Below are 12,658 nucleotides of genomic sequence, written 5' to 3'. Positions count from 1 at the left end.
TGATTAAATTCTTAAAGGCAGAAAGTTCTTCGCCAACCAGCTTCATTTGTTAGCGACTTCGTACATAGTGGCTTGCGAATTGTTTTCCCGTTTTTTTTTGTAACAGGATGGATTACAGAAATGCAGACGTGGAGAACATGGTTTATGTATATAGACTGACAGACCTTAATGGGAGATAAACACTCCGCAATTATGAGAAATATTTTTCATGGGCGATGAATTGGTCGCGGTGGACCTTGCCTTGATATCTTCCCTCAATGGATCCTAATGCTTTAGACTAGTTATTGTGAGGCACTTGAAATATTTTGTTTATATGTTATCTCTATGAGTCATATCGAAACTTAATAAAAGCGTATTTTTAAAGAATGTGCAATAATTCTTTTAACAGTAGAGATTTTTAATCATGTGCTATGATCAATACAGAATCTGTATTAAGAAGACGAAATCGTATTTATAATATCTAGTCTAAGACTTAAACACTCATTACAAGAGCTATAGTTCTGAAACATTTCGAATTGTGACATATATAGGAACTTTATTCATTGGTTTTGCATCTATAATCTCCTCAAAATGTTCGTCAGAGTATTTCACAAACCTACTCTATATGAAGGAATCCACCAACATGCTAAATATATACAAAGTCTAAATCAGTATCAATGAATCCGAGATCAGTCTAAGTAGTTGTCAAGTTTTTCGATAATGGAAACAGATGGAAAGTATTGCGTTCCATTATGAAATGTTTCATGTGCCCAAAATGTTTCAGGTGTAGTTTTAAAGTTTAATAATATTATTGTAATGCATATAAAATTAATGTTTTATGATTATTCAATTAAATGTAATTTTTCTATTATGCAGAATTTCTATGAAATACATAAACGAGGCTCTACAGAGAATGAAAGAGACGTCTGAAGACAGCGAGAAGGAAACTACGGTGCTCCAACGATTACTATCGCAAGACTCAAACCCGCTATACGCGGTGGTAATGGCCCAAGACATGATGGTAGCGGGAATAGAGTCTGTGAGTATTAAATTTAATGGAAATACTACTTGGTGTTTGCGACGAATATCAATGCGGGTGTTAGCAGTATTAGAGTAAAAACACGTGTAATATGGTAAATTCCAATACTAATTAGTCCGTACTACTCGAAATTTTAATGAAATAAATTATTTGACATTCTCCAAAATTAAAATTGAAAAACATTTTGAAACGCTCATGAAAGGTAGAAAAGAAACGAAAAGAAAAAAATGGATTGTTGTCTGTCTAGTTGGCTGGCTGGATGGATGGATGGCTGGCTGGATAAGCTGACAGAGACGAATGAATGGTTTCATAAGTGGATGGATGAATAAAGATGTCTAGATGAGAGGTGATTGAATGGATGGAAGAATTGAACTAACATATGAACGATTAAATGGCTTCATGAGTGGATGAATAAATGCCTGAATTAGTGGGTAAGTGGGTGGATGAATAGATCTGGCAGATCAACGAATACATAATAATAATAATAATAATAATAATAATAATAATAATAATTATTATTATTATTATTATTATTATTATTTATTTATTTAATCTGGCAGAGCTAAGGCCAATAGGCCTTCTCTTCCGCCCAGCCAGACTCTAATTCTAATTAAATACATTTGCTTACATAGTTATTACATTAATATCTAGATCATAAAACAACATAAAAGTAAATAATGAAAATTGGATAACTAATGTTAGTGTGACAATAATAAACACTGGTAACAAATAGTTATAATAATAACGATTAATAATAATAATAATAATAATAATAATAATAATAATAATGGTAATAATAATAATAGTAGTAGTAATAATAATAATAATAGTAATAATAATAATAATAATAATAATAATAATGAGATAATTTAGATATTTATCTGTGATATATATAACCATTAAACATTGAGAAACCTGAAACAGCTATTATTGTTGACAATAATTGTTAGAAAAATATCTCGTTAGCCTATTCTTAAATTGATTTGATGTCTGACAGTCCCTGACATTACTCGGTAGGGAATTCCAAAGTCGAGGAACAGCCACAGTGAAAGAAGATGAATATGAGGATGTTCGGTGGGAGGGAATGGATAATATTGAGGAGTGTTGTGATCGTGTGTCTAGGTTATGATGGGTGGATAAATTTTGAAAACGAGACGCAAGATAGACAGGAGTGGAGAAATGCATTATGTGAAAGAGAAAGGAAAGACAGTGGATTTTCCTACGATGTTCTAGACGGAGCCAGGACAACATTTCGAGGGATGGTGTTGCGTGATCAGCCCGGCGAATATTGCAGACGAAACGGACGCACATATTATGAACACGTTGTAGTCTCTGCACCGAAGTAACGCTTAGGTCAGTAAGCATAATGAAAAAATGAGTGAGTGGATGGATGGGTATGACAGACGAAGAATTGAATGGCTTAGTGAGTGGACGGAAACGTGGATGACTGGACAAGCGGAAGGATGATTTGATGAATGGATAGATGAATAGATCCCTGGAGTGGGTAGATGAGTGTGTGAGTGAGTGGGTGGATATATTTATAGATGGATGGATGGATGGATGGATCGATGGATAAGCTGGGAGAAGGACGAACGAATGAATTTATGAGTGGACGGAAGAATGAGTGGTTAGATAAGCGGATGGATTGATGGATGGATGGATGGATGGATGACGGACGGCTGACTGGACAGTAGATGTACAAATGGCTGTGTGGACGGTAGGCTACAGATGGCTAGCTAGATAAAGTGGTTCATAAGTGTAGGATGAAAGCGTTCTTACATAGATCTACAGTATGTTTCAATGATCGGCTTGAAGTAAGGACGGTAGAATATATTTTTGAATAGCTGAATTAAGACGTTATATCAACTGCGAGGTTGATAGGAAGATGATATTTGGCTAGGTGAGCCCGAAGATTCACGAAAGAATTACCTAACATTCCACTTTCAGCTTGGAAAACTCTGAAAGACCATAAGAAAGTAATCAGCAGGACTTGAACTCTACAAGAGCGAAGCCTCGGTGTACGAGCTAAGTTCGCTAACTCCTGAGCTACGCTGAGAAATAATTACTAAGCTTGGATTCAGGTTCAACGAGAATGTCATTGAATACTGAGATGAGCTCAGAAAATCATTCAGAAACTTCTTTAAAACATTTTCGGAGAACGTTTTGGAATCGTACCCGGAATGTAGATGGCATTAGTTAACTAAAGCGAGTACCAAAATTAGAAGTGTCTTGATTTTGCGAAAGAAAGCCATTAGAATTTCATGTAAATGAAACTATCTTGAACATTGTTGATCACTTTTCAGACAATCACAGATATTACACACACACATATATATATATATATATATATATATATATATATATATATATATATATGATCTAGTACTTTACACTCGACATAATATCGACAATTACTCATTAGTGGCTTATATACATGAACATGGAATTAGAAACAGTAAACAAATTAATATTCCATGCTGTAGATTACATAAGAGTAACACAAACTTTTCTGTTATGGGTTTGAAATTATGTATACTGTATAATAAGTTTCCTTGTTAATATCGTAAGTTAACAATCAATACCTTTAAAACTAGATTTTATAATTAGTTATTAAATATTTTTAATTTGTTAGCGAGTTTTAACACAAATTCGCAAGTAATTGATTGTAATAAGTATATTTAATTAAATCTAGTTACAATTAATACATTTAGGGTGAAGTTTTTTAATCAATTTTGATAGTTTTATAAATATTTAGTAGTTTCATTGTTTTAATTAAATTTTACTGTTTCAATTATATTTGTTTTTTTTTTTCAAATGTATCTGTGACGAAGCCTATTACTGTATGTCTAATGACCTAATAAATTGAATTGAATTCATGGACTAATCCGTAAATACATTCAGACATTCATACTAACGTTCTGTCGTACAGAAGAGAAAGGATGTCGGCTTCAAACTTACGTCAACAATAATATACAAATTCTCAGACGAGAAACGGAAATTATGTTGCTATGGAGATAGTAGTCAAGGAAACTTCCGCTGGATGATATTCAAGATGAAATAAAAATCATTTTCTGAAGCAAAGATTGAGTGAAAGGTAACAGAGAATATATCGAGTGAAAGTATAAGATGAGGTTGCCTAACAATTTACTGATGTTTGTGATGCTATTAGTAATGATGGCGACAACTACGACAGCTGGCTTCTTATTAAGCTTATAAAGTTGTAGTGGACGAAAAATGTCTAATTATTGCTTTCTCAAGAGAAGAACCGAAGTTCGATTCTATTACATTGGTTAGGTCTATATTAAGTTCTTTTATATTATCGCCATAACATCCATCTCATCGAATCCGAACAATCTCTCTGATTTAAGAGGGATGTTGAATAAGTTAATTACAAAAGAATAATAAACTTTTGTTTTCTTTTTTTACACGCAATTTTCTCTCAAACTATTCTGTTCTTCTTCTCTAGCCTCTTTCTTCCCTTTACTATCTCCAATTTTTCCATTTCTTCATTCGATTATGTTTAATTGTTTACCTTCACTTCCCCTTTCTATTTCCCGTACGCACTTCTTTTCTCCACATTTAATTTCTCCTCAATTTTTAAGTTTTATTATTTCGTTTCTATTATTGTTTATTTCTTCTCGTCCTTGTCACATTTCATCAAGAATATTTCTTTATACAGTGTATTTCTGAACTCTGCCGATAATGTTTAACGGGTTGTTCGAAGGATGAATCTGGATATTTTGAGAAAGGTGATCCATGGACAATAAAGCTTCCTTCATAAATTATCGGACAAGACACGTGGTGGGTCATATGGAAGACGAGTAAGATAACAATTTTCAGAATCAATTTAGTTATCATGAGGTACATGAATTGTAGAATATTTTTAAATTTAGTTCATGGACGCCAAGATAAATTCTCAATCACTGCACCACAGACAGACGTACCCGCTTTAGCATTTCAGGGGTAGTGCATATCTCATAACAGGCGACAATAATGCGAGCAACAAGACCTAATCCATCTTCCACAGGCGGTCTGTACACTATACTTTTCATGTCCACACAAAAAAGTTAGTAGATATAAGATCAGGTGATCTGGCTGGCACTGACATATGAGTAGAACGTATTTATATCCAGAGCATGAAAGAGGCGGAATAACACGAGCTAGTGATGACGTAGTCGTAGATAGAATTTTATTTACCAACTAATGAACTCCTATAACTCCAAAACATAGTTCCGGTGGCCATTGATTCCTTATCTCAAAATGTTCAAATACCTCCTCAGAAAATCCCCTTGATGTTTGTCGGTAGAGTTCGAAAACACACTATACATTTTCTTTATTTTATTTATTTCTTAATTTATTTATTTGCTATTCAAATCGGTTCTTATAAAACTAAAGAATATATTACGTGTCCGTTTTACTTATAGATGATCCTATTCGAGTATTGTTTTATTGAGGATTTTAACTTTGATATAGGATATATGAAGGGTCCACACGAACAAAAGGTAACATAAAAGGAAACTGGTAACAGAATCTAATAAAACTAGATCACTATTTTGACCACAAGAAGTTAGAGAGCTTACGAACTACTGCTTTGAGCAAGGAAACACTAGCCAATTGCAGGGGATCACGTGACCTGCATAGCAAATCTAGTAAGCGTCATCTATATGAAAATTAGGTGGGTGAACAGTGGTTTGTCATACTACTTTGTCTTGCCTGAATATCATCCATTTTGTGTACCAATATACGACACTAAACAGAAGATCTACTTTGCATTCTTCATAGGAAAAGAAATCCTATGGGGATTTATGCAGGTTACATTAAACTGGACATTATAACTTTGATATAAATGACAATTACACACGGGGAGGGGAGAAACTGGCAACAGAAGGAAAATAAAATCTCAGTGCAATGATATCACTGTATTGACTACGAAGAGGTCAACAGTTTGACAACTTTTGTTTTGGGCAGGCATAGCAAGCCAGTTGCAAGATACACGTGATTTTCAGAGCAACTCGAGCGACCGCTGTGGGCATCAAAATCATGTTGATGACCTATAGCGTATATTACAAAACCTTCCTTTGCTTGAATCTAATATCTTGAAAACTGTGTCATTAGAAAATCAATGAAGTTAAAATAGTGCTCTTTTTCCTAATATTTTAATGATACATCACAGGGAAAATTTTAATTGTGACATATTTGTTCCAGACCTCATATACAACTGCAGAAACATTATACTACTTGGCGAAAAACCAAGATAAACAAGAAAAGTTATTCCAGGAAATTCATCGAGTCTTACCGGATAAAACACAACCAATTACGTATGACATTTTAAATGAACTAAAATATCTCAAAGCCTGCATAAAGGAATGCATGAGGTAAGAAAAATGGCCATAGAAACTGTCTTATACATTGTAAATCTGGCTTCCAGGTAATAGCTCTCTGTGAAGCCGATTTGAATAATATCGACCTTAAATCGAACTGAAACTCGAAAGCAGTCATAGGTTGAAACAGTCTATCATGAAATCCTTAAGAAAATTAGTCAACAGGCACTTATAATCAAGACATCAACTTGGAATGCGATCACTAAATTGTTAAAACGAAAACTATAATAGTCGTTCAAAAATCGAATTAAACTAATTATTCATGTCTCTAGAAAACTTTTCAATAGATGTGAAATGTGCATTAGACAGGATGGTAAACAGTTCGAGCACTCTTATAAGGTAAGCCAGTAAATTACATCTATAATGTAATGTATAAGTCGCAAGATTTTACTGCCGAAAGCTGATATGCTGAATCACCGCTAATTGCCCTATTTACTTGTCCATGTAACTTTCCGAACGGCGCCGTACTAAGCGAAACCTTATTCCAAGGGCACACCCGTTAGAAACGTCACCTCAACCTGTTGGCTATATGAAAAATAAATAAATTCTAGTCTACTTAACAATTTTAACATAGTACTTCTCATTCTGAATACAATTATGAACATTAGAAAAAGGACTACTCGGAGTGGACAAGGATTGGCGCATCTGCAGAGAAAATAAATGAAGTACCATATTTTGAGACCAATGCTATTCTTTCCATTTTACATGTAATCTTAAATTTCTTTATTATGTACTGTATAATTCTCTCATAAAAATGTATATCAAACCGTAGTGTTAAACTCAAAGACGCAAGTTGTATATATAATCAACCTAATCACTATTATTATCATTATAATGATAAAATACGGATCAGTTGTAAAAATGTATTTTATCTACAGTAATCTCACTAGTGGTTTTGATTTATCTAGAGAAAATCAAAACGCGATTGGAATTTAATGACGGTTAGAAGAAAGTATATACAGATTATAAGAAATAAAGTACTCTAATACAATAAAATATTGACTTACGAAAATACTAAACTGTCTTCAAATGTATAATTGTGCCATCTCATCATTACAAATATTCTTCTAGACGGCATTAATGTATTGTGATGAGCTGTTCTCTTGTTACCAGTTGTGCCAACAATAAAATCTTCATTGAACTGTAGTGAAGAAGGCTTTGTTGATTCAGTTTCATTTTTATTAAAACAGTTGCATTCCACTTCAATTATCAATAATATTAAACTATCTCTGATACGTGACTATCCATAATTTCATACAGCAAAAGCTATAAGATAATGTAAATAATATAAACAAGATAAACGATAGAAAAGTTTTAAATCATGATGACGAAATAAGCATGAATTATTTTTAAAGATACAATTATTGAAAGTACAATGCTGGCAAAGAAATAAGAAATAATACTAGGGAGGTGAAAAAATAAACGCTAGGATGGTGATAAAAATTGTGGGATAAGCAGCCATGGATGCTTGAAACACGTCATTTCGTACCGTTTTATTGGTGAAAAGTAGTATGAAGTAGTAAAAATGTAACAATCAAGATAATTCTCCAAGTCATCTCCGTTTAAGACAGACATTTCCAACTGCTGAACCTGTGACGTCGGAGCGCTTTTCTCCTCTTGGAGCAGACCTGGTAGAGCACGTAAGGGAGAGTAATGTTATGTCTCCACTATTTAAACATCTCTAGCCCTTCCACTGCCTCTCCTCTTACTTTGCTCTTTCATCTATGTATGTGTCCCCTTTCGAAGAGTACGAGAATAGAGAAGTGTGACGTCACAGAGCCAGCAGTTAGAAATGCCTGGTCTAAGCAGTTCAGAGATTTTTCCACCTGTCGATCTGTAACGGAGACTAACTTTTAGATTATAATTATGTGCATACATTTTAAAAGTTGTGTCCATGGTACCTACTTTGGTCCAAGGTTATACAATAAAATAATTGATAAATACCCAAATATGGAAAATTTTAGTATCAGAAATTAAAAAATAGCGTCAGGAATTTAATTTTTAAATAATATATATTGATTTAATATGTATATGTATTTGTATGACTTAAATTGTTAAAATTGAAATTGTATTTTTAAATTTAATTTATTCTTGTATTTTTTTTTCTTGAATCAGTTTGTGTCAAATAATTATCTTTGTTTGTGTTTATCTTTGTGTTTAGATATCTCCCTAAGCACGAGTTTTTACTCCTTCAGGGAAGAACTAAGATTGTATTTTTGTGCATGTTATTTTACTAACAATAAACAATTTCTTTGCTAAGTTACATCGTCTTCACTATATTTCAACATTTTAATTTATTTCTCGTATCATGTTATTTCTAGTGGTCCAGTCTTCTGAACAATAACAGTGAACTTACGAATTCTATCTGCACGGCTTCTAAGTTTCTAAGATTGCTTTTAGTTTAGAATAAAATACTTCCTAGTAATGCAGCAATATTTTCCTTGAAATAGCCTAAATACATGCAATCTTGACTTTGTCTACACTGTTACAAGTTTTACAGGATTGTTTTTAGTTATTGCACTTCACATCAATATTATTTCCGTCGAGTTATATCAAATTCTGCATTCTTATAATGTAAGAATTTCTGTAACAAGCAATGTTATTTTAATTTTTGACGATAAATTCTGATGATATGAAAATTTGTATTCTAGGATTACTCCTGTTGCTATAGGACTGCACAGAAAACTTCCCAAAGATATAGTTCTATCTAATTATCGTGTGCATAAAGGGGTAAGTAAAGACTAATATTATAATAATTTAGAAATCTTCTCACCATTTATGAGCTGCCACAAGGTACAAAGAATACTTAACCATATAAATGTTTGCAAGTTCACTACTTATGCCGTTTTCCGGTAAACATCTCAGTGTGACTTAACTGCTCTATAAATTTAACTGCACTGATAATATTGTCATGAGTTTACGAAAAATTAAATTTAGATTTATCAGCGCTTGTAACCGACAGTTGAGGTGACTTCAAGTTCAGTATCTATTATCGTTCATAGATGTCTCCACTAGTATTTTGTTAGTGATTTTTTAGTTACTTATTTTTTTAGTAAGTTATTTTACGACGCTTTATCAACAACTTAGGTTAATTAGCGTCTGAATGAGATGAAGATGATAATGCCGGTGAAATGAGTCCGGGGTCCAGCACTGATAGTTACCCAGCATTTGCTCATATTGGATTGAGGGAAAACCCCGGAAAAGACCCAACCAGGTAACTTGCCCCAACCGGGACTCGAACCAGGGTCACCTGGTTTCGCGGCCAGACGCTCTAACCGTTACTCCACAGGTGTGGACTTTAGTTATTTATAGTTATTTTTGGTTGCAGAAATTTTCAGTAGTAATACGGCTGATAGGTAAGAAAGAACCGTGTAATAAACCATAGTGTACATGAACACTTCTACAGGGACATCATTTTATTTTTACTTGCATTTTTATTGTACCTGCATTTCTGAATGTACTTCACTCTCACCCCTTCACTAATGTCCTTGCTCCCGTCAGACACACAAACTTACGGCCGCTGTTGCATTCGAAGTCTTCAAGCAGTGAAGTAAACACTGCAGTGCATAGTGTTTCATAAATATGATTGCGTTTTCTATAGAAGAAAGAACCTATATTAATAATATCGCACTAAAAATTATATTCAAGAAACGATAAATTCAATTTCAGAGAATATGCTTCAAAATGTTTTTAATAATATTCGTACTGAATTGAAGCCTGCATTGTAATGAACGGCAACCATTTTCAGCAACTTGTTTAAAAATTCAGATTGGCTTTTTTTTGAATTGAGGTGGCTAGAAGCAAAGGAATGCTAGTGACATTTGTAATAACATGAGTTAAGTGTATCCAGTGTAAGCAAAAGTATCTAAAATTTTAGTGGCAAAGGGATATTTTAATCGCATCACACATTAAAATTTAAATAAAAAATTTCACTGATTATGCGAAAGCTTAAATATTTAAACCCCATTTTCTCAAAAGTAACTAAAGTGCACTTACAGCCCTTTACTTATGACTCCCTCAATTTAAATGCACTCTCTATATTGTATGATAACATCAATAATTAATATGCTAAATAAAGTAGGCATTACATAACGAACATAGCCGCCTGAAAAGTTGAGTTTTTGAAAAAAATGTTACTACTCTACTGTATTTTGATAAATTCCGTAAAAGTGATGATCAAACTGAAAATCGTAATATCGTATTTCCCTACAACATAAATGGATACACTACTTTTCTCTCCTCCTATACCTAGTAAAATGATTTGTTTACATATTGCACTAGCAACATCAAACTCCTGTAATGGAAGGGGGCAACAGTGTTTCCGAGTATAGCCAGGTTAATGTTAAAAATGTTGGTAAAAATAAAGTGATGTCCCTGTATCTCCGTCGTTATACTCGTATGATTAAAAAAGCAATAACTATTGGTATCTGTGTGGTTATCGAGGTAAATAATACTAGTGGAGAGAGGGCTAGATGTAACTTCTGCTGCCACCGGCGTAACTCAGTCGGTTGAGGCTCTTGCCAGCCGATCCGGAGTTACGCTCGGGAGCGGGTTCGATTCCCGCTTGGGCTGATTACCTGATTAGGTTCTTTCCAGGTTTTCCCCAACCGCAAGACAAATGTCAGGTAATCTATGGCGAATCCTCGGCCTCATCTCGCCAAATATCATCTGGTTATCACCAATTAAACAATTTAATCAATTTAAATTAAGAATTAAGAATTACATACTTTTACATGAAATTGATTTGTGAGTGTTAGCCGATTTTTATAAGTTATTCTGTGTGTATATCAATTTACACTTAGGCCTATCATAAAGTAGAATTAGGATATGAATTGTAAATAACTTAATTATGTATCATGTGTAGTAATATCTCATTTTAGCCAATATAATTTTGTTAGTGTGCATGAAAATTATTTTTATATTTAAGTATGACTTTCCTATTTTTGTCATTGTTTCAATATGTATTTTACTTCTGGTGGTGTGGATGAGAAGGCCTCATGAATGAATGAATGAATGAATAAATAAATAAATGAATGAATAAATGAATCAATGAATGAATGAATAAATAAATAAATAAATAAATCAATCAATCAATAAATTCCATCGACGCTAAATAACCTTGTAGTTGATACAGCGTTGTTAAATAACGACGTAAAAATTTAACTTATGCTATAAAACTGCAACAGTAGCCAGCTGTGGTGGCTATGGCAGCCATATTCATACAGACAAGTACAAATATTTTACATTCGTCCATACGAATGTTTTCTTGACTTCAAATGTATTTTTCGGAGCCCAAAATGTCATCCACATGAGCGTATCAATTTATTAAAAATATTGTTTAAATTAAATCTGTAAATTCCTGCATAATTTAATAACCATATCACATGTAAATAAATGAACGAACATATTAATGAATAATTTAATAATACATTTAATGAATTTTAAATTTTGTCAAAGAATAACACCTTATCATTTTTGTTTTATCTTTTTAAAGGTGGACGCCGTTATTCCTCTTATCCTTTTGAGTAACATGGAGAAGTATTTCCCACAGGCGGATAAGTACATACCAGAACGATGGCTAAAGAATGACGAATTTGCAGATAAAAAGATGACTCATCCCTTTGTGTACTTGCCCTTCGGGTTTGGTCCGAGGATGTGCCTTGGTCGACGGTTTGCTGATCTCGAAATGGAAACAGTCATAGCGAAGGTGAGGCGCGAAATAGTTCTACATTAGATAGGCTACATCAGAAGGAAAGCAAGCTGGACTTATATATCTGCAGTGCTTGGGAGAAGTGACGTAAGTCAGTTATCACAAACCTTTTTTGATAATTTATTGACAACTTACACTGGTTTATGTCGATTTGATTTTTTTCTGTATCAATTATTGTAATGGAAAGAATACCTATGTATTTTTTTCCAAGCGAACAGATGTTCCGCAAGTTGTCAGATTATCAAAAAAGGTTTGTGGAAACTGACTTGTGTCACTTTTCCCGAGCACTACAGATATAGGCCTATACTTTTAAGGAGGTTCATTGCCGCCCTCACATAAGCCCGCCATCGGTCCCTATCGTGAGCAAGATTAATCCAGTCTCTATAATCATATCCCACCGCCCACAAATCCATTTTAATATTATCTTCCCATCTACGTCTTGGCCTCCCCAAAGGTCTTCTTCCCTCCGGCCTCCCAACTAACACTATAAAGCATAAAAAAATTCCATGTTTCTTTTTCAATGCGTTCACTTTGTATAAGTTAAATAAT

The 12,658-nt window shown here is 33.5% G+C and overlaps 2 protein-coding genes across 2 annotated transcripts in view; one reads left to right on the top strand and one right to left on the bottom strand.

The window, feature by feature from the left end:
- The window catches only part of LOC138693464 (zwei Ig domain protein zig-8-like), a 1,129,977-nt gene that overhangs the window by 1,017,055 nt on the left and 100,264 nt on the right, over window positions 1-12,658 (bottom strand). The gene's annotated exons all lie outside the window — the stretch shown is intronic.
- Window positions 1-12,658, top strand: part of LOC138692999 (probable cytochrome P450 301a1, mitochondrial) — a 67,349-nt gene that overhangs the window by 48,029 nt on the left and 6,662 nt on the right. Inside the window, exons 7-10 of the mRNA XM_069816493.1 lie at window positions 856-1,018; window positions 6,224-6,393; window positions 9,051-9,129; window positions 11,894-12,106. Of these exons, the coding sequence (XP_069672594.1) occupies window positions 856-1,018; window positions 6,224-6,393; window positions 9,051-9,129; window positions 11,894-12,106 (625 nt within the window). The remainder of the gene's footprint in view (window positions 1-855; window positions 1,019-6,223; window positions 6,394-9,050; window positions 9,130-11,893; window positions 12,107-12,658) is intronic.

Source organism: Periplaneta americana, chromosome 17 (assembly GCF_040183065.1).
Source record: "Periplaneta americana isolate PAMFEO1 chromosome 17, P.americana_PAMFEO1_priV1, whole genome shotgun sequence".
Classification (NCBI taxonomy): domain Eukaryota; kingdom Metazoa; phylum Arthropoda; class Insecta; order Blattodea; family Blattidae; genus Periplaneta; species Periplaneta americana.
Note: the sequence above shows the minus strand (reverse complement) of the source record. Positions and strands in the feature narration are given on the sequence as shown.